Genomic DNA, 26,623 nt, shown 5'->3' with positions numbered 1-26,623 from the left:
TTTGAATTTTGGAGCAACAACAACAATATAAAGTGACAACAAGAAAACAGATACTTTAGTGAGGCTCAGAAACACAAATTTGAGCGTTTTAGTCATTTCCGATCAGAAGTTAGAGGGGGCATAGCTCAGCATCCGTTCTCTATGCACTATATACTTTATACCACTAGCACTAATAGGAATTAGAAACACAAAAGATGATTTTCTTTTCTATAGAAAGTACAGATGATGCTTATTATTCTCTCAAAATTACGTTCCCTTTGACACAACAAATTTTTCAATATTTCCTCCGAAAATATAATTTTGGTTTAATTCATCGACTTGGACTAAAAAGATCCAAATATTTCGCAACCCAAAATGTGTATTTGCGTCACTATTACGTGGTAAAAAAAAAAAGACTGTCCACATATCTATAGTGCAATTATCAATTTATTTATTTATTTATTTATTTATTTATTTATTTATTTATTTATTCATTTTCGATAGAGCTCCAAGAAAATGAACATAACTTAAGATTCAACTATGGCCGTATCTTCAACATGAATGGCGTGCATTACAAACCATTTCATTTTCCTTCCTATCAGATATTGATAAGTGTTGAGACAAACACTCAAATCTCGAATGCGACCGCACGAAGATTTTGGCATAATTTGTCGTTTCCACATGGAATAACTCTATAGGTATTGTCTACACGTTCAGCCGAATCTCCATGGAACTTATTCCCTTCATCACCTTCGTTTGAGTCGTCTAAATTTTTGTCAGCTTCCGTGTTGGAAATAATTAAAAGGTTTACAGCTTCAGATGACAAATTCTTCATTTTCTTATGGAATGATTTGCCCAAAGAAGAAATGAAAGGATCTGTTGTTGCCAAAAGCCTTCGGAACTTATCATCCATGTTTTCAATACGAAAACAGTTTTGAGAGAAATTCTGACAAGCTGACAATAATTCAGCCGGTTCAGACGATGAATTCGATAAAGATTCGGCTGAACGTGTAGACACTTATATGGTTGAGGATGAAGCTTTCGCAAAAGAAGGAGAACAAAAATTGTTTCGCTGAAAATATCTTCAGTATATTGTCCACTGATTTCGCGTGTTTATTCTTTATATAACTCCTCTTATACCATTACCACGCTAAATAAACACCAAAAATGAATTGAATTCAGGCCTGGTCATACCAAAATTGAAAATGTTTATTATTTGCCTAAACAAACAGCTAAATTTCCGTATTTTGTTTTGTTTAATCTTGTTTTTGAGGCGAGAGATAGAGACTGGGCGAGACAAAATCAAATCTGTCTCGCCTCGTGACCAATACTGGTGATATTCAAGAAACAGTTCAAATTTGTTTCGAGATAATACATTAATGACATCTCAAGATAGACTAATTTTTCCTCTTGTCGCATCTCGTGAGCATCACTAATTAATATAAAAACTACTGTCATAATTATGAACTCCCCAAAAATGTTAATGTTCTACAAAATTGACACCTTAGAAGTGCATGGTTCTCATCGAAACATCCCTTCCACACAACATCATCACCTGAAATCGTAGAGACAATCGTAGACGAAGGCAAGTCAGTAACTAATAGTTTATTTCTAAACTTCTGGGCTAGCATTTATTTGAACATTTACTATAAATTATGTTGACTAGTGGAAATTAAAAAAAAATACAATTTTCCTTTGTATTATGAAATTTGTATTGATTTTTTATGTTTTACTGTTATTTTGGTAGTTTCAAAGTAACTAGTAAACGGGGTAAGTGTTGTGACTTTCCGGCAACACTGATAGTTGGTTAGTTAGCTGTTCTTGTTTCTTCAAATGGTTTGGTCAGGTTGTCACAATTACTGATTTCATAATAGGTTTAAGTTAACAAGGTTAATCAAAATCTAGTTATTTTAGGAGATTTTCTCATGACAAAAGATTCAAGAAATAAAGATTGTGTTAGTTTTTCTTTCTCACTACTTTCACAAAATGCAATAAAATAGATTCTTCCATTATCTACACTGTTTTCTTTATTTTCTCTTTGGGGTCGTGAGCCAAGATCTTTGGTCATAAAGTTCTTGAGGAGGAGGAGGCAAATAGGAGAAAAAAAACCGACACGTTTTGTCTTGTGTATCCACCCTCCTCCTGATGATGAGACAACCTCTTGACAAATCATAAAAGCAGGATAGCAAACACCAGTACAATACATTTTTTTAAAATATTCTTTATTGAGGACATATTTGGAAGCTGTCTTTTCGAAAGATTTTGTAGACGGAAACAATGAACTTAGGTAACATTGCATATTCGCGGCTGCGGTTTCCGGTCTTCTGTTATTGCACCCTCGGTAAAAATATCCTAGTTCAAAAATATACGGCTCGCTTTGATTTTTCCTTCAGTGCAGAAATTCGAGGCGTTGATCAGAGTATACCATATCTTCTCTCTCTCTCTCTCTCTGTTTCTGTCTGTCTCTGACACTCTGACTTTCTTATAATATATATATATATATATATATATATATATATATATATATATATATATATATATATATATATATACAGTGGCGGATCCAGGATATGATCAAGGGAGGGGCTAAACCATAATTTGCCGTTTTATCCAGTGTAAAGCTGAATTGAAGCAAATTTTATCCAGTGTAAACCTGAGCGTCAAGGGGGGGGGCTATAGCCCCTTAGCCCCCCCCTTGGATCCGCCCTTGTATATATATATATATATATATATATATATATATATATATATATATATATATATATATATATATAATATGAGGGAAAAAGACACGTGTTTAGTTCCAATGTGATGTAAAGCCTCTGGGTTTAGAACAGATTTGTTCCCTCTGCCCACCAAATTGTTTTCTTACGGTAACTTGTTTTATGAAGGCAGAAAAAGGGCCTATTGGCTTGTTTAAGAAGGAAAATTTTTTAGTCAAAATAAAGCAGTTGTTTCTTTCCGTAAACATAAATTTAGGATAAATGGATTTATGGCTGCAAGATGGATCCTCTCACCAAAACCAGAACTGATATCTGCTTAGCTTTTATTCGTCAGAAAAGGAGGGGGAGAAAAATGCTGTCGGTACTCCACTACTTTTTTATGGTTTTGTTTTGATTTTGAGGAAAAAACTAGTGTTTCAGATTGCAAACAGTTTGAAATATTATTTCATAATAATAATAATAATAATAATAATAATAATAATAATAATAATAATAATAATAATAATAATAATAATAATTTTATTTAAGCTCATTGTAGTCTTTCTTGTAGTTATTAAAGATTAATCTCTTAACTCTCAATTGTTAAGAAAACGTTTAGATGAAAGTGCATTTAAGTTGTGAAATATATATTACTAACGCTGCATGTTTACTATAAATACTGCTATTTGAGTTACCGTTCTTACCAAGTTATTTGAAAGCTTTTATCTCCCAAGTAAAATTACTCAAATGTAACGTACCGATTTCATTCATACTTCACATAAACAGAGACTACAGAAAACTGGCATTTTTTAATACCGAGAATGTGGGGTGTAAAATCAAACATTGTGAATCGGAATGAGTGGATAAGCATTGTGTAACAATGCAACTATGAAACAAAACTATGTAAACTTTGAGTATACATTATTTCAAAAGGGTCGAATGAAGACTACATTATTCCAATATTGATTTGCGAGACCGCGAGACCAACGCGAGAAGTCTCGCGCGAGACCGCGAGACGAGACTTCCAAATTTTTGCGAGACGCGAGACGAGAACTTAGGTCTGCGAGACGAGACGAGACACGAGACGAGAACAGCTTTTGATTTTGCGAGACGAGACGAGACTTGTTTCAGTTCTCGTCTCGTCTGGTCTCGCGCCCATGCCTATTACTGATGCTACAATGGCTTGTGAAATTCATCACCATAGATCGGAAAGCATCACTTTGCATTGCCTTACAAAATCATACTTACATGAATTGTTCAGTTACAAATCGGCTTTTGTCCATTTACAGCAAATTTCGGAAAACTGAGAAAAACTACAGGATCCACGTATGTACCTAGAAATGTTCGTTGGGAGGGGTACAAGTTTTGGGGGAGGGTCCAATACTACAATCCATTACGTCTATGTAGTATTGAACTTGTATTATTCTGCACCCGAAAAAATTATAAGTAATTGTAAAATATTTCCACCTATATTTTTAGGAAAAAAATGATAGAACTATTTTGATTTTATAAGAGAATGAATACAGATGATGTGTAAGATAAAGTTTTCATGCTACATCAATCATTTTCCTGTTAAACAAGCATAGTTTTATTAAGAAAGTGTACAAATATATGTTGAGTTAGAAGATATTTTAGGGAGTCCGAACTCGGTGGGCATCCGTGGGTGTGCCCCTGATCAGTGGCGAAACATACTATGAAGCTCTGAGGCCGGGCCTACCTTTTTTCTACCGTATATTTTCGTTATCTTTGATTTCTTATAAAATAAAGTCAATACTTCAAAATTTCTTTCTTTAGTAAAAAAAAATAGTCGATTGGAAACTAGAGATGCAAGGGCTCGGAAAAAAACCGGCTTTTTTTGAAAAAAAAAAAAAACAGTTTTTTCTGCTTTGCTTTTTTGCTTGGGAAATTTTGGGCTTTTTTCAAAATTCTGCTTTAAATTGATAAAGCAGACTTTGTTTCGCTTCTCTATAACACAAGAAGTCATTTAATTAGTGGTTGATGCTGATAATAATATAAAACCTCGAAAATAAACTATGAATTTCGAAAAGATATTTCAAACAATTTTTCTTCAACATATTTACATTATGAATTCCATAGGATTAACCAATGAATATAATAAAAAATTTTTAACCTCCTATATACAAAAGTAAGCAGAGTTGGCAAGAACCATGGTTGTTTTTGAAAATGCCAAAAAAAACGTTTTTTGGGAGATGTTTAAACCAGGCTTTTTTTGGTTTAAACCAGGCTTTTTTTTATTTAGATTTTTTGCTTTATGTATTTATATTACATATTCACATAAATAAGTTTGTTTCGCCTTGGTGTTATTATGCAACAGCGGGGTTATGCCGGAAGAACTCCCATAAGCTTAAAGAAGTCCGGTCAGTAAATTTCTTAAATTGAGAATCTCCCGCCCTAGCCATCGGAAAAATCCCGTCATTACTTGAAATGTAAGGCAATAACGGGAAAATCCTGTTAATGCTTTGCATGTACAATTTAAAGGTCAACGTATCATAATCAGTACGCTAAAACTGAGGTATTAAATTACAAATTTAGTACGTAAATACCATTGAAAATCCAATCGAAGCTAATGTTAGAAGCTACGTAGGCAATGGATAAATTTTGCCAATCTATATTTAAGCAATCTTGGCTTCTTTATAAAACACAGGCATTTAGGAATGCAGAAATATACAATTTGGTTTCGTTTCGTATGTTTAGGATTAATATCCTTACGAAATACCGAGGTTATCAAGGAGAAGACTTTCGCTTAAACTGACATCCGAACCGCTACTTGGTTTACGCATGAAAGAAGGGTTGTGGTTCGACCGAGAATTGAACATGAGACACCTTGATTAAAAGGTGAAAGGGAAATAAAACTATTGCAGGTGGTTTGATATCTGGAAACGTCACCATGAAGTTCACACGATTCGCATTTTTCATTCTTTTTATTTTTTTTTGGTTTAAACCAGTTAATAATAAAAAAAAAAGTTGGTATAAACCAGCCAACCCTAAAAGTAAACACTTCTTTTAAAAAAATACACAAATAACTAGCAAAATACCGGTAGTATGTAGTATTTTTACTTCAAAATATTCCATACCCTCTTTTTGAAACAAAATAAAATTAAAGTATAACATAAGAGAAATACTTAGATTTATATGATACACTTAAAGGCTGCACATCTAGAACTTTTGCTTCTGTATATTCTTGAAATTCTACAGTTAAGTTTTATATAACCACCATCACGGTTTACCCAATCCTCAAGTTTTCTGAATTTTTAACAAGAGGGATTCAACATATCATTACGGACCCCCCTCCCCCCCAAAAAGGAATACGGAATATATTTAAGTTAAGCTAAATACAACTGCACAACAAACATGACTGAGTGATTAGCTTTTGCGCTTCTATCGGGAAGTCCGGGATTCAACCAGCATTCAACCATTCTGACAAAGCTTTTTTTCATTCCATCTGTGAATGTAGAAATAGTGCATGTACTGTGTTGGCAGACTTTCTTTCTTATTGTTTTTAAATCGTTATTATTACTAATTACCAGCAGTGACGGTTTTGCGAAGGTTAGGGGGGCGATCTTTCGGTCTGAAGCCCGTTCCCCAAAGTTACGTAATGTCTGCAACAAACGAAATATCTATTAGGTATGCCTTTACTCATAAACTTTAAGCTCCCGTCAAATAAAAATTACGAATGTTTAGAAAAACTAAACATTAGTAAGAAAAACGTATCCCAAAATACTTTTCTAAATCCGCCACTGATTCTCAGTATAAAATGATTTTTAAGGTTGTATCCGGAAGATTATTGCTAAACATATAAACGAAACGAAATATTAGTTATGCCTGTACTCATAAACTTCAAGCTCCTCCCAAATAAAATTAGGACTTTTTAGGAAACGAAACAATCAGAACCCTCCCCCCTAAAGTACTTTTCTAAATCCGCTACTGATTATTTGTATAAATTGGTATTCAAGGTTGTGTCCGGAAAATTATTGCTAAATCACTTCACAGCTACAGTATAACAGAAATGTGGAAGTACGGCTTGACGATATATTGAAAAACGTACGCTTTGACGGATAAATAGAAAAACGGGCAAGTTTAACTTTTGCGCTAGAAGCTAGAATACTAAAAGCTCTTAGAAATGAAACACGGATGGCAAACTAAAATGATCTAGAGAAGAAGAAAGATGTCGATAACTCAAAAGTTAAAATAAAGTTAAATAGTCTCTAAAATTGCCCGTTAGCTTTAATTTGTAAAACATGTGCTTCATCCATCTTGATGGTGAATTTCAGAGCGAAATATCGCATTTAGGTCATGGAATTCTTATCTAACTATAGAATATACTATAAGAAACCTATTTAGATAGAAAAATCATGAAAATGAAAAAAGCCAAAATTTCCAAAATTCTCGTTTTTTCCCAAAAAAGCCGGCTTTTTATGTGAAAAAACCATCGATTCAAAAAAGCCGGCTTTTTTGCATCTCTATTGGAAACACTTAAAGACCTTCTGTCTGAGCCTCATCGGCTTGCTAGACAGGCTTACGGGCTATGCTTCTCAAGGGACGAAGCTATTATCGCTGGAGATTGCGCGCATTCTCGGGAAGGTGCGAAGGCTCGCCTCTGGGAGTTTAATTTTAGCGGTGAAGGCATCTTTCAATACTAATATGTTATTAAATTATTTCCTTATGTAGAGAAAGAAGTTTCTGTGTAGAATTATGTATCTCTATAAGTGATAACTTGCTTAATTTACGTATATATTCTTAGGAGTTATTCAGAGTAGCTGTTTTTTTTTTTCAACATGGAGCCTGGTCCATAATAGCATCTAGAATATAAACCTGATACATTAAAGATATCTATAAATTTACCAAACGCTACCATACAGGATAAAATAATATTTCTGTATAATTTTAGTTGTTTTCCATTTCATAGAATCAATGGGGTATTTACGATTTTGTTTCGGGGACTTTGCTTGTTTCGGGAGGGGCTTTGCTAACTTTATTCCTGGAAATGTGAAAATTCTGTAATATATATAAAACAATTAAAAGTTGCAATAAAATTTCGATGAGTGTTAAGCCCAGAACCACCCCCTTAAATATGCCACTGCTTAGAATACAATGTTAAATATCTTGCGTGGATTCAAATCAAGTTCCTTCTGAGCATTAACATTTCCAGTGAAGTTATTATCATGTGATGTATTAAGTAAATGCAGTATTGTATTTACTTTAAAGTGGGAGATGCAAATAACAAACGCTTATCCAAGAAATTTGACAGCTAACAGTAAGAATACTTTCTTTTCCTCTCCTTCCATTTTCAAATATGCAGGAAATGAAAACAGCACGTGAAGAGGAAATTCCCCTCAATCCCTCTGCAAATCCCAGACAGAAGAAAATATGAACTGCACTTCAAATATTTGTAGTGGAGCTAAATGGGAATATTCATTTATCGGGCCTACCCTACTTATGGGATTACGCTTCGCCACTGCCCTATGTTTTGTAGAACTGGAAATACTTGAATGTGTTCATATGAATCATTTGAACATCCTCAAATATTTCCAGTTAGTTTTCCGGGATTTGCTGTAAATGGACAAAAGCGGGTTTGGAACTGGGAGACAAACGCAGAGAACGTTTATTTTGGTTATACAAAGAGGAAAAATATAGATAATCAATTTAAATATTACCGATACGTGCTGGATATAAAGGCTCATGCTGTTGGCATACACATTTTTGCATAATTTCTGCATAATTCTTAATTTACCAAATCAAATACCATTAATAACTGTATTCTATATTATTTTAAACTGTGAGCTAACATGCCCTGAGGACTCTTTAAATAGTAGTAGAGAGGCGTAAAGTTACATCATTTAATTTAGTGAAAAGACAATATTGGTCCTGTCACTAAAATAATTATTCTTAAAATACTTGATTTACGTTCTTTGTTGTTCGAAGAAGTGCACCATTTCCCACCCTTACGTTGGGCATTTCTCCCTTTACAGAAAGATGGATGAAATACCATCAGAAATGGAAGCAGCGAAGTTAGATGTGCAGTTCCTAAAAGATACGATCAAGGACAGCTTGATTATGGAGATAGAGGTGAGATTTTCCCTCCTTCAGATCCTCAGAAGATACCAGCATCAGCTACCTGACTGTATAGATGAAGAAACTGCGGTACAGGTTATATCACTCATTTCTTACTTCATTTATAATGTAAACTAGTTTTAATGAATTATTCTGTTCGTGCGAATGAAATGTCCATTTTTCGTCTGGTGGAAAACGCCCTCTGTAACGAACTAATGAATAGACAAAAAGTATAGACCAAACTGGACGCAGAAATCCGTCATTTCGGAGTTATAGGCTGCCGAAAACATGAAAAAATTAACTTTAAAGGTCCATAGTCCCAATGCTATGGGACCTACCGTAGACGGGTCAAGACTTCACTTAGGAACTAGTATGTACGTTATCTAAATATCTACGTTTCAGTATCCTGCGGTGCTTCCACAACAATTTTTATAGAGGTAGTTGGTAAGTACTTCAAATTATATGTCCGTAGCCAAACTTCCTCTATAAAAATTGTTGCGTTAGTACCTTAGGATTCTGAAACTTGTTTTCTGGATAGCCCACAGTGAAGTCTTCAGTTCCTCAGTTCCCGACTACTGTAGGTCCCGTAGTATTGATTTTCAGCTGCAAATGCGTCAAGGAGCTCTTGACAAATGTCCACTCGTCTCCGATTATCAACAGTCAATTGCTTAGGTACCCACTTAGCACACACTTTGTGATATCCCAAGTCAGCAATTATTCCTTGGGCAGAACCATACGAAATGTTCAAAGCATCAGCAACACTCTGAATTGTAATGCGCCTGTCTCCTTGAATCAATTCCTCAGCACGTTCTCGATTTGCATCTGTGGTCGATGTTGTCGCCCGGCCGCTTCTTGGTTTATCAGCGATTTCTGTTTCTCCGTTGCTAAACTTCTTCACCAACGCCATACATTGCTAATGTCCATTACTGTATCCCCATAAACATTCTTCAAGCGCATATGGATTTCCTTAGGTGGACAACCTTCTTTCGCCAAAAATTCGATGACGACTCTTTTTTTTAGCTTCAGAACCATAGTTCTAGTAACTCAATCTGAAAAACAAAAGACTACATTAGTGGAGGAAGGCTACCTCTATAACGTCATGCATAGATAAGTCAGTAGCTGTAATAGAAAAAAATAATATAATGAGGGAGGCATTACTTTTTGATCTTCCCTCGTATTAACTGGAAGACCTATCGGAAAACGACCATTAAGAAGACCTAGACTCAGATGGGAGGACAATATTAAGATGGATCTTGCAGAAATAGGAATACAAAGCAGAAACTGGATCCAGTTGGCTAAGGGTAGAAGTCAGTGGAGAACTTTTGTGAACGCGACATTGAACCTCCGGATTCCATACTCCATACAGTTAGTTAGTTTGCTAGTTGACATGTAGTTAGCTTCTTGTTTGTCTCTGCACCGTTTTTTGTTTCGCTTTATTTTTTGTGTTTACTCAATTCATTTCAATTTGTCTTTATAGTACGTACATATTACACTAGTCTTCTGTAGTCCTTACATTCTTCGCTAACCAACTGCTATTCTCTTCTCCCTTGTTTCAGTGCGATAATCTGCTCTTTCTTTCAGTGCTGATTCTATACTTTCCCATCTTTCTTCTAACAAGGAACCCTAGGTATCTATCAGAGCCCGATCTTAATGAAATTGTGTATAAAGGGAGAGTGCCTCGGGAAACTCACATAGCCAAAATTGTAGCTGCAGAGTCCAAGAGGTTGGGACACTAGGGCTCGAGAAAGATCAAAAGTGGAACATCAGTACTTTAAGGACATGGTGAGAAAATGCACATTTTTCTTTAAAACTGGTCATTATAACGACACGAAATGAGCATACATGGATACGATGTGGTAGATTTGATCTGTTAAAATGATAAAAAGAATATCCGCCATCTTGAAAGAGGCCATGTTGAAGCTGGTGCGATTGGAGTAAATGAGAAGAGGGTCATGCCATGCATCAATTTGAACGTAAATAGACACAGAAACCTGTTGGTGAAGTCTGTTGTGGGATTGCATTATTCCTGTGCTTATGGTAGAGTGGTTTAGATATACTCATGTCCAAAATTATTGTCGCATGTTTGTAAATATGTTGTTGTAGGAATATAATTTGATAACGAATTCGCCTGGTATTTCTTATAATGTTAGTATGTGTATAATCGGCAAAGACATGTATGCGGCAAATTTCATGTCAAAAGAGCAGTAAATAAGAACAATAAAACGAAAATCAAACTTTCTTGTCCATTTAGCAACATTTTGTTTTACTCATTCTAATTTTCGTATTTATTCGTGGACATATGAATGTATGTATGACCTTTGCTTCTGAAATAAATGATTGTCAACACAACGTGGTTAATTTTCAAGTGTCTGTCCTGAATGAGTATGTTTTAGCGAGATAAAGGAAAAACAATGTAATAAAACGAAAAACTCTCCTGAAACCGATAAGAATTTGCATTTCGTACTGTGGACAAGAAAATTAACTGCAAGTAGAAGAGGGGCAAGGGGGAGGCACACGCCCGTTGATGCGAGTGAAAATAGATAGGTGGCACTCAAACACAACTCCACTGGATCTTGTCTATTTGTCGCTCACAACTTACTGGACTATGTGCGACGAACACTACTGTAGCGTTCTAAACGTCGAATGTGTACCTACATCATGAATCTATACAATGTGGTGGAAAAATTTATGTCTATGGCAAAAGAAAAGGTACTCGGTAAAGAAAAAGTGTTTAGTGAAAAGGACAACACATGTGTGCAGTACATTTGGGATCTCTTGAACAATTGGCACACTAATATGGAAGTGAGCGAAGAACACTCTCTTGAGTTCGACGAGTATGAGCCGGAACCAGAAGAAGCATTTGATGGTGACGTTATGAACGAAGATGCGGAAAGGTCATCAATGTCGTCTTCAGACAGTGAATACGTACCTTCGCCAAATAAGGCGCACTGCTACATTCCGACAGACAAAAAGATTGCAGGTGTTAGATACTGGCGTAACATAACAACTGCTAAGCATCGTACTTTTTTATCGATGAGAACACGGTTTCGATTCCTAACATCCGAACGTCAGCTCTATTACTGGAAAGCAATGTTGAAGAAAGGGCAATTGTTTACAACAAAAGAAGCATTAAAACAGATTGCAGAGTTTACTGTACAAAGGTTCAGAGAAGCAAGACAACAGCACCGTATAGTACATGACAGCGATCTTCAAAAGTGGGCGAAAACAAAAGCAAGAGAACTGGGAACTCGGACGTTCAAAGCGAGCGAATGGTGGCTATCTAATTTGAAGTCTCATTTCAATATTGTCAGTCGTAAAATCACTAGGCTTAACACCACCACTACGTTTGATGACGAACAACAAATCAGAAATCGTGCTGAAGAATCCCGAATGTTAACCAAGGAACTGCTTCTTTCTTACAAAGATGATAATATTTGGGATGCAGACGAGTCTGGTTTTCAAAAGGAGATGACGACAGGAAGAACACTAAATGAGCGTGGTGCTTCGCAAGTGTATGGACGTGTCCAATCTGTACCTGCAACGACGCATTCATACACAATTGTTCCAATGATTTCGAAGTCAGGAAAGGTTGCAGAGAAATTGTTTATTATTCTACCAGAGACGGATATTAGTGCAAGAGTACAACAGACATTGTTCAAACCAGACAATCTCATCATAAAGTGGCATTCTTCCGGAAAGATGACCAAAGCGCTGTATAAGGACTTTCTAGCAGAAGCAGTCAGGTGCCAAGAACCTGCTTGCATATTTTCGAAATACACTCAGCCCTAGCCAGAAGGCATTAGGTTTGGCAACATCGCACGGAAACGAATGCTGAATTGCATTCTAACCCGTTCCTATTATTATTATTATTATTATTATTATTATTATTATTATTATTATTATTATTATTATTATTATTATTATTATTATTATTATTATTATTATTACTTTTGCTATGGATCTGTATAAGTACAAGGGCAAACTTATTTTAATGAAAATTTTAAAAAATAATCGTTAAATCACTTTTTGAATATTATTTTAATCTTATTTTAACGAAAGAAGTATTATAAAAAATTTTAAAAATAGTAAGAAAAACTTTCCTAACGCAGATTTGAACCTACGCTAACAACGATTTTCCTTAGTAGTATGTTGCGCTAGCCCACTCGGCTACCAGGGCCGACAACAGCTGGCGTTTACTTTGTGCTATATGTAGGTCATGACTCGTGATCGCGATATAAACGTCATTCATTTGATACCTCCCAAGATGACAGGTATCATGTGACGAAAATTTGGAACACCCTATATATATAAATAATTTAGATATTGTAGATAGATATGTATTTCATGGTATAAAATCTTATTTTTTTTTGGTCGTATTTCGTGTCATTAGGAAAAATGGTGTCTTGGTTAGGTTAGTTTAGTTCGTAGAAGTGTAGTATATTGAATTTTTGTGTCATTTTGTATATTTTCTTGGGTTTTATGATTTTTTGTGGTAAAAACTTCATATTTTAGTGTTTTTCATGTCTTCAGAACATTTTCCTATCGAATTCTGAAGTTAGGAGTCATCTATAAAAGTTTCATAATTTTCTACGTAAATTTTTAATAATTTCTGGTTTCTATATTTTCGGCCATCTTAACATAAATTCTTAAAAAGTCCTTTAAATCGAACATTACTTTCTTCTACATGCACCATCTGACGTAAACGAAGAATTATCAGGTGTCAAAAGTTAATTGGTCGGTATTTTTCATCTTAAATCACGATTTGTTCATCCTATTGTTGTCGAGATTTATCAGCCAATCCCCGTAATCATCTTTGTGAGACAGACGCCTTGAAGAGTAGCATCCATAGTGGATGGTACGGATTTTGTGATTGTGAATAATTTTCGGCGGAATACAAAGATTTTGGATTATTTTAAGTGGAAAATTAGTTTTGAAAGGGAGCCAAAGTGGTGAACGTTCAAGTTGGTTATAAAAAATCTAAAAAGGAAAGCCTAGTGACGGAACGAAAAGAAACAAAATTGAAAAGTGTACTGCAATGTATTACGCAACATGGCGCAAAGTGATTTGTAGGATGGTTTCGTACATAAATTTTTTGATTGCTGAAAGCTCTTAAGGATAAGAGTGGCAAAGTTTGTGGGAAATTGGGAAGTAAAACTGGACATGAAGCTGTGATACATAAAAAAAAATTATGCTTAGAAATCGGAGTGAAATTAATGATTCGTTCGTCCTTTGAAACTGATCTGCATAGCGCGAGAATTGAAGCAATGTACCTCAAGTAAGTTAAAGATCTACGGACCCCTTCATCCAAAAATCTGGATTTTGGTACTGTAAGTATAAACTTTGTGTCGGAGATAGAAAGGCAGGATTGTGACGGATGTAAGTTTCTCCAACTTCATAAGTTGTGTTAAAGAATCGTGTTTGGTGTAGTGCATTTGGTTTTAAAATGACATCCATTTACAATATGTTCGAGTAAAGAACCCCGTTCCCTACAGAGCTACTTTTCGATCATTCACATGTAGGCAAACAGTTTCTCTTTGGAAAAGGGGGGGGGTTATCGAAAATGTACATAACATACAGTCTCTTATTTCGTATGCAATGTAGAAGGTAACTAAATCCATAGAAATTTCGATATCTCTTTAGGCTTGCATAACAAAATTTACTTAATATAATCCTGTACCAAATTAATTAGGTAGTACCGTAATGATTCATACAAAGCAAAATTTGAGAATTCGGTAGTAACGCGTTCTGAAGTATCTACATTGTAGTAATATTTTGTACACTCTCGAAAGAAAGGAAAATTTATTGTGTGTACAGCTGCACCACGTCACTGATGGTACGAAGTTCGTATCCCGTCTTCGATACTTTTATTTCAAAACAATCAGTTTGCTGTTCACCTTGAAAGATTTTTTTTTTAACGCTACAATTAGACATAAAATGATGGAAATTAAAGATATCCGTTTTCGCTTTCTGGCACGTCCCTATACTTAATATGTGCATATATAGCTATATAGTGTGATATTTTGTGTTTTGTTTATGTATGTACTTGTGCGTAGGTTAAGATTAGGTTAAGTTAGGGTAAGAATGTAATGTTGATGTGTGCAAATTTAATGAAGGTTGTGATAGCAGTTGAATATTCCTGCTTGAATAATTTGTAATGAATAATTTATGACAAAATAAGTAATATAGCACACACAAAACTTGAAGGGGCAGGATGTTTAATTCCCTGCAATATATATAAAATATAAAACTGAATGCTATGATTCATAATGATTCTAATAAGTAACCGGGACGATGTAGTAACAATTTGGATTTTTTTTTTTAAGATTTGAAAGCGAACTTTTGTAAAGATGATTTTTTTTTTATTTTTATTTTGTGGTAAAGAGCATGTAATAACGTTCAATATAGTAAATGTAATACAGATAGAGAAGGTGAGCATGCGTGCAGCTGAACAAAAGAAATGTAGCATAACTGTATACATTACAATTTTATTTTATTTGTTTATTTTAATTAAAATTTTCTTGAGATACCCATTAAATGGATAAAATATGAAACTTAATATTTTCATTTCGAATAAATACAGAGAAACCCAGTAGTTTAGGGAATTTTAGGTACGTTCAAATGGTACAAGGGTAGATTCAGTAACAACGGTCTGTAATAATTATAGTGAAAGATCAACTGAAAGTGAAACGGTACAGATAGCGTTTGAGGGGAACCCAAAAGTAGACATAACAACCTTTTCAAAATTTATTTTTATTTTTTTTTTTTTTTTCTTTCTTTCGGTCGTTGCGTAGAATCAAAGAAATATTTCACACATTACCCCGTTTGAGTTCAGCGTTCTCACATGATAGTGGAGTGCACGAATGTTTTGTGGGTTGCCAGGCGCACTTCTGTGGGGGCCCAAACAGGTCTGTGACTGGTTAAACCTGCAATGCATTTGGGCATACCTCAATCAGGGGAAGGTGAACGTCATACAATACATAAGTCAGATGCGTAATTTCATTTTCTTTTATTTATTTATTTCTGGGTAGATACAAACATAATTTTTTCAGCCAAGATTTATTTATTATTTTTATTTATTTATTTATTTACTTTTGTTGGAGAGTTACAAAAATGGCGCCTTTTCAGCCAGGATTATGTCTGGTTTTGGAACTGTCAAACTTTATTTGTACCGAAAGACATCAATGTAATGCAAGCCTTAAAAGAGTGAAGATGTTAGTAAAATAGTTTTGTGTGTACATAAATCTTAACTAATTTACGAATAACAGTGTACTAATCGAGAGCCTAGGTTAAGGTTAAAAAAAAAAAAAAAGTCTGAAAGAATAGTTACTTTCCTTTTCTCGAGAGTAATATGGTTACATGTGAGTGCTTGGAAGGTAGTCTCTGGGGAACAATGTGAAATAGAAAAAGAATAATGACAAGTCAGAAGTCTAGCACAGAAACTCATGAAGTGGAAGAATATATGTGCTGCCAAGAGCAAATAGAAGGATATAGTGTATTTTGCGATGGTTGTCGCTTGTGGATACATGCAAAATGTTATGATCTTTCCGATGAGGAAGTTGCAAAATTGGATAAAAGCACAGACCCTTGGTTATGCAAAAATTGTGAGTTAAATAAGATTTCACGTGTCAATCTTCCTGAGTCTTCGGACAATTGTGACGATAACGATGGTCGCACGAACGAAACTCCCTCATTTAGTGCGCGCGAAAATACAGGTGTAGATCAGATACCGAATGAGACAGGGTCTTCAGTCAATATGACTGCCATCTTAGAACAATTTGCACAAATGCTGAGTACAAATTTAGACAGAAAAATCGAACAAATTAATGAGAATGTAAATGAAAACTTTGTTAAGATGAATGATAATTTTAATGAAAAATTTGAAAGGTTCAAAATTGAGATAACTCAATCTGTTTCTGAAAAAGTAGAATCTGTGAGTAGGGACGTTGAAGAAATTCGAACGGAAGTTAAGGACCTTCAGTCCACATTCAGTAATTTTCAAGGACAGGTGAACAACAAAGTCACGGAAATAGAGAAAGAGTTGACATTGTCGGAAGACACTTTGAATCGTAGATGCGATACTCTTGCGAAAGAGTTATCATATCTGGAATCAAAGCAAAAAGATTGCTTTTGCTTACTTGATGTGAAGGTGCAGACTTTAACTAACCGCGTCAATCGTGTTGAAGTTAGATCACGTAAACGGTCGCTCAAGCGTGTGTATACTGGTTCCGCTGGATCGGATACGTCAGATTCCGATATCCAGGTGGAAGTTCCGGTATCTTCTACTGGAGAAACTGGAGCGGTCACCACGATGACGGTGTCTGTCTGCCATTCAACGGCCAGTGACACTGTGAATATGGGTTCAATAATTAAAACAGGTCAATTGACATCGATTGATGGGAGTACGGTACGGATCAATGAAAGAATTGATGGAATACCGAGTGTTGTAGGAATTTCTGGTTTACCTGTGTCCAATTCTGTTAGTAATGCTTCGCAAGGTTGTTGTAGGTTAAGTCATTCGCCTCTTATGTCTAGCCAGGTTGTTTCCAATCCGGTTTCCATGAACGTTGGAATTCCGGAGGGTGTCTACAATCATACGGTTTCCTCTGCGCCAGAAACATATCATTTAGGACAAAATTGTGTAACTATACCCTTTTCGGAACAAAATTCGCAACGGGCAAAGAGTACCGTATTTGGTTGTAACACTCTTCCGAACGCCAACTATCGCAATGAAACTTTAATAGGTAATAGACCGTTAAACTTTAATTTATCCGAGATAAGAAATTTACCAATTTTTGCGGGTGAGTATGGTTTAGCTGGATCCTTTCTAGAAGACCTTGAACGGACTTTTGAGTTGTTAGCCGTTTCAGAGCGTAGTAAATTATTACTATTACCACAGTGCCTTACGGCTCGAGCAAAAGCGTGGTATAGAACGATAGTAGACAAAATTCAGTGTTATTCGGACTTTGTACAACTTTTTAAAGAAAATTTCTTGTCGAGCAAGATGGAAAGAATTCAGAAAAAGTTTATTCAAGGCATGCGATATGATAAGAACAAATATCAAAGGTTCACTGATTTTGCTTGGAAAATAATTGATGAATATTATACCGCCATTCAAAATCCCGATGAGGCAGAACTGTTGGAAATTCTACTCGACTGTCTACCAGCCAATGAATCAAAGCTTCTGAGAGCAGTGGAACCGAAAACTATACATCAGCTGATCCTGAAACTAACCGAAATTGAAGGTTATCCCGAGAACTCAGAGTCTGTCATTGAACGGAAGTGGAAAAGACCATACGTGCGTCAAGTTAAGATTGCCAAGAAGTCAGAGAAGAACTTGAAACAGATGAAGGATTCCTCGTCCCAAACGGAAGAGGAAAACAAGAAACAAAATCCGTCGAATGATTCACAGAGTACTTCGAGTACTGGTAATAGAGGAAGAAGAGCCTCCTTCAGATCGAATAATTGGAGAAATAGGAATTATCAAAATTGGAACTCGCAGGAAAGAGGCAATGGAAGACCACGCTTCAAACCGTATATCGGGGAGCAAGGACAGATGTATCGATATGGTGCCAGCCCACAGTTTAACAACCTGAGTACATCTCAGCCGTACATGACAGGTGCAGGAACTTCTGGTGGAACGCCGACCTATCCGATGTATTCGTCAGGTGTTCCTCCTGGAGGTGGAGCAGTGCCCAACACTGTGCCTCCTCAGGCGGTGCACATGGCGACGGCAGCGGGTTCGTTCCCGTCTTATCAGCAGTTCGTGCCAACCAGAGAGAGTTTAGAACAAAATTATTTAGAAACTCAGCACAACTTCAGACGTTAACTGGTAAAAATATTGGAACACAGAACTTCGACAATTTAAAATTGTTTCGCTGTTCGGAGGAGAAACGAGCAGAACTTCTTAACGAAACAAGTGAGGTACTTGATAAAAATTGAAAAAAAAATGAAAAGTAAAGTTCTTGTAGATGTAAGGATTAGATTTAAGGAGTAGATGTAAGTATTCTGAGTATTATGTTCTAAAAAAAAAAAAATTGTATTCCTTTATCAACGAAAACAATTTTTTTTTCTCTAAGGCACCCGGAAGATGATACCTCCCAAGATGACAGGTATCATGTGACGAAAATTTGGAACACCCTATATATATAAATAATTTAGATATTGTAGATAGATATGTATTTCATGGTATAAAATCTTATTTTTTTTGGTCGTATTTCGTGTCATTAGGAAAAATGGTGTCTTGGTTAGGTTAGTTTAGTTCGTAGAAGTGTAGTATATTGAATTTTTGTGTCATTTTGTATATTTTCTTGGGTTTTATGATTTTTTGTGGTAAAAACTTCATATTTTAGTGTTTTTTCATGTCTTCAGAACATTTTCCTATCGAATTCTGAAGTTAGGAGTCATCTATAAAAGTTTCATAATTTTCTACGTAAATTTTTAATAATTTCTGGTTTCTATATTTTCGGCCATCTTAACATAAATTCTTAAAAAGTCCTTTAAATCGAACATTACTTTCTTCTACATGCACCATCTGACGTAAACGAAGAATTATCAGGTGTCAAAAGTTAATTGGTCGGTATTTTTCATCTTAAATCACGATTTGTTCATCCTATTGTTGTCGAGATTTATCAGCCAATCCCCGTAATCATCTTTGTGAGACAGACGCCTTGAAGAGTAGCATCCATAGTGGATGGTACGGATTTTGTGATTGTGAATAATTTTCGGCGGAATACAAAGATTTTGGATTATTTTAAGTGGAAAATTAGTTTTGAAAGGGAGCCAAAGTGGTGAACGTTCAAGTTGGTTATAAAAAATCTAAAAAGGAAAGCCTAGTGACGGAACGAAAAGAAACAAAATTGAAAAGTGTACTGCAATGTATTACGCAACATGGCGCAAAGTGATTTGTAGGATGGTTTCGTACATAAATTTTTTGATTGCTGAAAGCTCTTAAGGATAAGAGTGGCAAAGTTTGTGGGAAATTGGGAAGTAAAACTGGACATGAAGCTGTGATACATAAAAAAAAATTATGCTTAGAAATCGGAGTGAAATTAATGATTCGTTCGTCCTTTGAAACTGATCTGCATAGCGCGAGAATTGAAGCAATGTACCTCAAGTAAGTTAAAGATCTACGGACCCCTTCATCCAAAAATCTGGATTTTGGTACTGTAAGTATAAACTTTGTGTCGGAGATAGAAAGGCAGGATTGTGACGGATGTAAGTTTCTCCAACTTCATAAGTTGTGTTAAAGAATCGTGTTTGGTGTAGTGCATTTGGTTTTAAAATGACATCCATTTACAATATGTTCGAGTAAAGAACCCCGTTCCCTACAGAGCTACTTTTCGATCATTCACATGTAGGCAAACAGTTTCTCTTTGGAAAAGGGGGGGGTTATCGAAAATGTACATAACATACAGTCTCTTATTTCGTATGCAATGTAGAAGGTAACTAAATCCATAGAAATTTCGATATCTCTTTAGGCTTGCATAACAAAATTTACTTAATATAATCCTGTACCAAATTAATTAGGTAGTACCGTAATGATTCATACAAAGCAAAATTTGAGAATTCGGTAGTAACGCGTTCTGAAGTATCTACATTGTAGTAATATTTTGTACACTCTCGAAAGAAAGGAAAATTTATTGTGTGTACAGCTGCACCACGTCACTGATGGTACGAAGTTCGTATCCCGTCTTCGATACTTTTATTTCAAAACAATCAGTTTGCTGTTCACCTTGAAAGATTTTTTTTTAACGCTACAATTAGACATAAAATGATGGAAATTAAAGATATCCGTTTTCGCTTTCTGGCACGTCCCTATACTTAATATGTGCATATATAGCTATATAGTGTGATATTTTGTGTTTTGTTTATGTATGTACTTGTGCGTAGGTTAAGATTAGGTTAAGTTAGGGTAAGAATGTAATGTTGATGTGTGCAAATTTAATGAAGGTTGTGATAGCAGTTGAATATTCCTGCTTGAATAATTTGTAATGAATAATTTATGACAAAATAAGTAATATAGCACACACAAAACTTGAAGGGGCAGGATGTTTAATTCCCTGCAATATATATAAAATATAAAACTGAATGCTATGATTCATAATGATTCTAATAAGTAACCGGGACGATGTAGTAACAATTTGGATTTTTTTTTTTTAAGATTTGAAAGCGAACTTTTGTAAAGATGATTTTTTTTTTTATTTTTATTTTGTGGTAAAGAGCATGTAATAACGTTCAATATAGTAAATGTAATACAGATAGAGAAGGTGAGCATGCGTGCAGCTGAACAAAAGAAATGTAGCATAACTGTATACATTACAATTTTATTTTATTTGTTTATTTTAATTAAAATTTTCTTGAGATACCCATTAAATGGATAAAATATGAAACTTAATATTTTCATTTCGAATAAATACAGAGAAACCCAGTAGTTTAGGGAATTTTAGGTACGTTCAAATGGTACAAGGGTAGATTCAGTAACAACGGTCTGTAATAATTATAGTGAAAGATCAACTGAAAGTGAAACGGTACAGATAGCGTTTGAGGGGAACCCAAAAGTAGACATAACAACCTTTTCAAAATTTATTTTTATTTTTTTTTTTTTCTTTCTTTCGGTCGTTGCGTAGAATCAAAGAAATATTTCACACATTACCCCGTTTGAGTTCAGCGTTCTCACATGATAGTGGAGTGCACGAATGTTTTGTGGGTTGCCAGGCGCACTTCTGTGGGGGCCCAAACAGGTCTGTGACTGGTTAAACCTGCAATGCATTTGGGCATACCTCAATCAGGGGAAGGTGAACGTCATACAATACATAAGTCAGATGCGTAATTTCATTTTCTTTTATTTATTTATTTCTGGGTAGATACAAACATAATTTTTTCAGCCAAGATTTATTTATTATTTTTATTTATTTATTTATTTACTTTTGTTGGAGAGTTACACATTTTTCCTACAGTGTTGCCAAGCGTAACCCCGTTCACAATGCCTTCTGGCTAGAGTTCAGTGTATTTCGAAAATATGCGGCGCTTATAGTAGATTCATATGGTCCACATAAGGACAATACGTTGGTTGCAGAAGTACTTCGTGACCTATCGTTGAATGAAAATAGAATTCAGACGCACATAATTCCAGAGAAAACTACAAGCAGATGCCAACCACTGGATGTGCATTATTTCAGAATGGCAAAACACATGGCAAGACAGATCTCATCGGCAGACCTTTACTACAATCAACAATTCAATCTTTAACAGCGAAATAATATTTTGCGTCTCCAATCCCTAATTCATAACCAATTCACGTCTCCTCGATTTCAGGGATCGCATCATTATGCTTGGTATAAAGCTGGTCTCGTGGAGTCGACAGACAAGTTCATGGGCATTACTACATTCTATTTTGGACAGAAGATGGAATTGTGCAATGCAGTAGTGGGATCTGACATATACTCTTTTATCAGGTGCAGCTATTGTTCAGCTGACTTATGTTTTGAACATTTCTTCGTTGCATACCATTATCACAAAAAAAAAAAAAAGGACGAACAATTTGCAGGTACTTCAACTGCATCATTTTGTGATGTGATATTCAACCATTGAACCTTCTTCAGTGATGAGTGCTTCATAGAAGGGGAATATCTTTGGGTAACCAATATGAGAACAATTGTAACTCTTTCATAAATTATACATATCGCCTTTCCGTTCCAATATACTGTTCTACTATAATGTATACATTTGTAGTATAATTTGTTATCAGCAAATATATTACGTAAAAAACATTCTCTTGTAGTCTTTTCTTGCAGAACAATTCTGTTTCTGATTTCTGTTCGAATTAATGGAAATATAATAAATAGTTACAAGTGTATGCCAACTATGGCATTATTATGAAGATTCAATACGTCATAGCACTGCATCCATACCAACTATATGTTGTCTTTGAGACAAATCACGTAGTGCTAAAATCATATTTCGCTCTGTTCTTCTAGTTACACTGATCCTACTTATAGCGAGTGGCATGAGATACGCTTTGCTAATCTTGTAAATAAACCACTCTACCAGAGGCACAGGGATAATGCAATCCCACAACAGACTTCACCAACAGGTTTCTGTGTCTATTTACGTTCAAATTGATGCATGGCATGACCCTCTTCTCATTTACTCCAATCGCACCAGCTTTAACATGGCCTCTTTCAAGATGGCGGATATTCTTTTTATCATTTTAACAGATCAAATCTACCACATCGTATCCATGTATGCTCATTTCGTGTCGTTATAATGACCAGTTTTAAAGAAAAATGTGCATTTTCTCACCATGTCCTTAAAGTACTGATGTTCCACTTTTGATCTTTCTCGAGCCCTAGTGTCCCAACCTCTTGGATTCTGCAGCTACAATTTTGGCTATGTGAGCTATGTGAGTTTACTTTAATTGAATGTTTTGCGTCTTCTTAATTTTTTTGATTAGTTTGATTAGTTATATTATTGTTATTTGTAAGTATTGACCATCATGCATAATGTAAGTGTAATGTTAAGTGAGAATAAGAATGAGATAAAGATGAAAAATACTTTATTATTTTCTTCTTTCCTCAAGGCCGAGCAGTTAATACAACACATAATCAGCTTTAAAGAATCAATCAGACGATCTCATGACGATCTGTTAAGAAAGTGTTCAGACATAGAGAGATGTTGTACAGAGGTAAATGTTCTGAATTTTTTTTCTTTTCCTTTGCAATGTTCTTTCGGTACATTATTATTTATAGAGTTGTGTTGTTGTGTATAAAATGACCTAATATAGTTAATTTGAATGCAGACTTTTATTTATGGTATTGTCCGTTTACTGTAGCTTGGCACTGTGTTTTGACACAAAACCTGGCTAGCGGATCTTACAAGGGAACCTTCCGAAAATGATAGTTGCAGTGAAAGATGTGACCTATGTCAATTGTAACAGCTGTAACAGAGATGAACATTCCCAAAAAATTAGCTGCCCATAGCAATAGGTTCAAGAAATATAAGGGGTAGAAGTTCGGGAAACAGCAAGGATGTTCAAGGGAGGAAAGTGTAAATTCCGCAAAAAAGGGGGCACGGCAAAATACAATGCTGACAAGTGATGCTTAGAAAGAGACTTGCCACAATAGGGAACAAATGAAGGCCACCAGTGGGGTTAACAGTGTTGCCAACTGCAATGAAAAGTACATGTTTCGCAAAGAGCACTATCTAAAGTGAGTGCAATATTTAGTGTCAACCTGTCATGTAGAACATAAGATATGACGTGCATAATCAGTGGTACAATCTAACAAAAGAAAATAGAAAAAAACAGAAGTACGAAAAATACGGAAAAGATGGAGTTGGCCATGATGCGCCACATTTGATCACAATGTTCAATGCCATATTAAGACGCAACATATATTTGTGGCGGCCATTTCGAAAACCATGCTTTATATAGCAAATGTTTCCTATAGTGTTGTTGCCCATTCCATGATCTGTCGAAAGAGGTACCATTCGGTCCATGTTGCCATTTGAAAGTTTGAAGTTGGCTCCTTTCGCAATATGATGGAGATCCTGGGGGCACTTGCTTCTCATAGACTTTTGTCACCCCCTAACATTGGTACATTCCTGAACAACTGGATCCGTTACATTTTTGTTCGTTTCGCAAATCTTTCAGGTCACAAAATTTGATGGGACACCCAGTATATTCCCACATACGACCCAACCGTGATATAATGTTCATTACTTCTATTATCGGTTGTTGGCTCAACCCAACCATTTCATGTTCCCCGACTTGACATTGCATCAATCACTCCGGAAGTTTATTTTTGTAAAGCGACTGGCCTAACTATATTAGACTTATCTGGATTTTCATGGCCAGTGCTGCCAACTTTGGAACTCGTTTTTCTGTTCGACTCTAGGTACGTCGGTTTCTTGCATAGTTGGTGCTTTCTTATTTTGTTCATTCTAATATGCACAGCTCGTGATCAAATGTGGCGCATTATGGGCAACTCCGTCTTTTCCGTATTTTTCGTACTTCTGTTTTTTTCTATTTTCTTTTTGTTAGATTGTACCACTGATTATGCACGTCATATCTTATGTTCTACATGACAGGTTGACACTGAATATTGCACTGAATATTGAATTCATATAGTGCTCTTTTCAAAACATGTACTTTTCACTGCAGTTGGCAACACTGTTAACCCTACTGCTGGCCTTCATTTGTTCCCTATTGTGGCAAGTCTCTTTCTAAACATCACTTATCAGCATTGTATTTTGCCGTGCCCTCTTTTTTTGCGGAATTTGCACTTTCCCCCCTTGTCCAACCTTGCTGTTTCCCGAACTTCTACCCCTTATATTTCTTGAACCTATTGCTATGGGCAGCTAATTTTTGAGGAATGCTCATCTCTGTTACAGTTCTTTCAATTGGCATAGGTCACATCTTTCACTGCAACTATCATTTTCGGAAGGTTCCCTTGTTAGCAGTCCTTCCCCTTCTTTCCCCTTATCGCAGTGGTAACAGTGGCACTAACTCATCAACTTTAGCTCTAGTAGGGTTTGGTATTTACAAGTTGCGTAAATTTCGAAACAGTTTACTTCTTCTCTAATCAGTGCCCATAACTTGTGTCGGGCAGGGGAGGGGCAACTGCCCCCAGGGAGGTTCCCCGCCGTTCGAAGGGGCCCATTTTGAGGCAAAATTTTCTTAATCCATATACGATACGAACATGAAATTATAAATGAAGCATCAAACAAGTTCACTACATTACATAAACAAAACAGCACACTAAAGGTAAATACAACAAAAGTGAGTCGTGGGCCCACTTCAGTAAAAAACGTCTTCTATTAGGGGCCCTAGAAATAACATTTATTCGTATGGTTTTGAGATTTGTCAATATTGTCCCCTCAATTAATTTGTCATGTATGGAAGGGGCCCAGGGGCGTAAGTAACGGCCCCGCAGACCTTGCCGTGAGGGAGGGCCACAGGCTCCGGGGGGACAAATAGTAAGAGAAAGATAGAAAGGGGACGGCCCTAGAATGAGAAAAAACTTTTTCTAGGAGGCCCAATACACGTATTAATGCTTGCCCCCAGAAAAAAAATCTAAGTTACGGCGCTGTCTCTAATGTGAATTTATTGGTACAGTTCTGCCAATAGTTAACTATATCAGGTTGGTCTCTTTAAACCTTGGGTCGTGGAGAGAAACATCTTACAGGAGGATAGTATTCAGATTTTAAGAAGGTGGGGAAAAGAGAGCGAGGATGAGAAGAAAGAAAGAAAGAAAGAGAATGAAAGAAACACTTCTACATTTACTTCATAATAAATTTAAACACATATAAACGAAAAAGGAATATCGGAACCCACCACCATAATATTTGTAGAAGTGTTGGCAACATTCTGGCGTAATCAGCGGCGTAGCGTAAGAGAACGCCGGTATGCCCGGCATCTCCTGTTAATAAGAAAAAGTACGTATTTCATTATATATAAATTGTTTGCTTGTAATTATCACAATTATTTCCACTGCAATCTTCTGGCGCGCTCTCTCGACTTACTTTGACAACAGGAACCTACGCATGCGCGTCGCTCAGATGCACATTTTCTGTCTTTCCTCCTGTCGTATGCTATTTTCCTCGGGCTTCCAGGCCTCCTGAAAGCATCGGGGTTTTCGTCTGCTTTCTGTTGAATGCGCATGCGCAATACTTCCCTTCTCACTCCTCCTCATCCCTTGCAACCCTACATTTGCTTTAGATATACGCCGGCATATTCAAGTATTTCCAACTGTATATATTTTGAACTAAGCTATAGTTTCTGAACAAACGTACGAGCCCTAATATAAAGGAAATAGAACAAAACGGAAATGGTTAGTTCAACGCATTTTTGAAGCATGCCGGTTATGTAAATA

General features: G+C 35.8%; 1 protein-coding gene across 1 annotated transcript in view; it reads left to right on the top strand.

The window, feature by feature from the left end:
• Positions 1 to 26,623, top strand: part of LOC145671324 (uncharacterized) — a 78,638-nt gene that overhangs the window by 5,394 nt on the left and 46,621 nt on the right. Inside the window, exons 2-3 of the mRNA XM_081740325.1 lie at positions 8,672 to 8,849; positions 23,332 to 23,436. Of these exons, the coding sequence (XP_081596451.1) occupies positions 8,676 to 8,849; positions 23,332 to 23,436 (279 nt within the window). The 5' untranslated portion in view covers positions 8,672 to 8,675. The remainder of the gene's footprint in view (positions 1 to 8,671; positions 8,850 to 23,331; positions 23,437 to 26,623) is intronic.

Source organism: Thermobia domestica, chromosome 15 (genome assembly GCF_964235325.1).
Source record: "Thermobia domestica chromosome 15, izTheDome1.hap1.1, whole genome shotgun sequence".
Taxonomy (NCBI): Eukaryota; Metazoa; Arthropoda; class Insecta; order Zygentoma; family Lepismatidae; genus Thermobia; species Thermobia domestica.
This window is presented reverse-complemented; position numbering and strand designations above follow the sequence as displayed.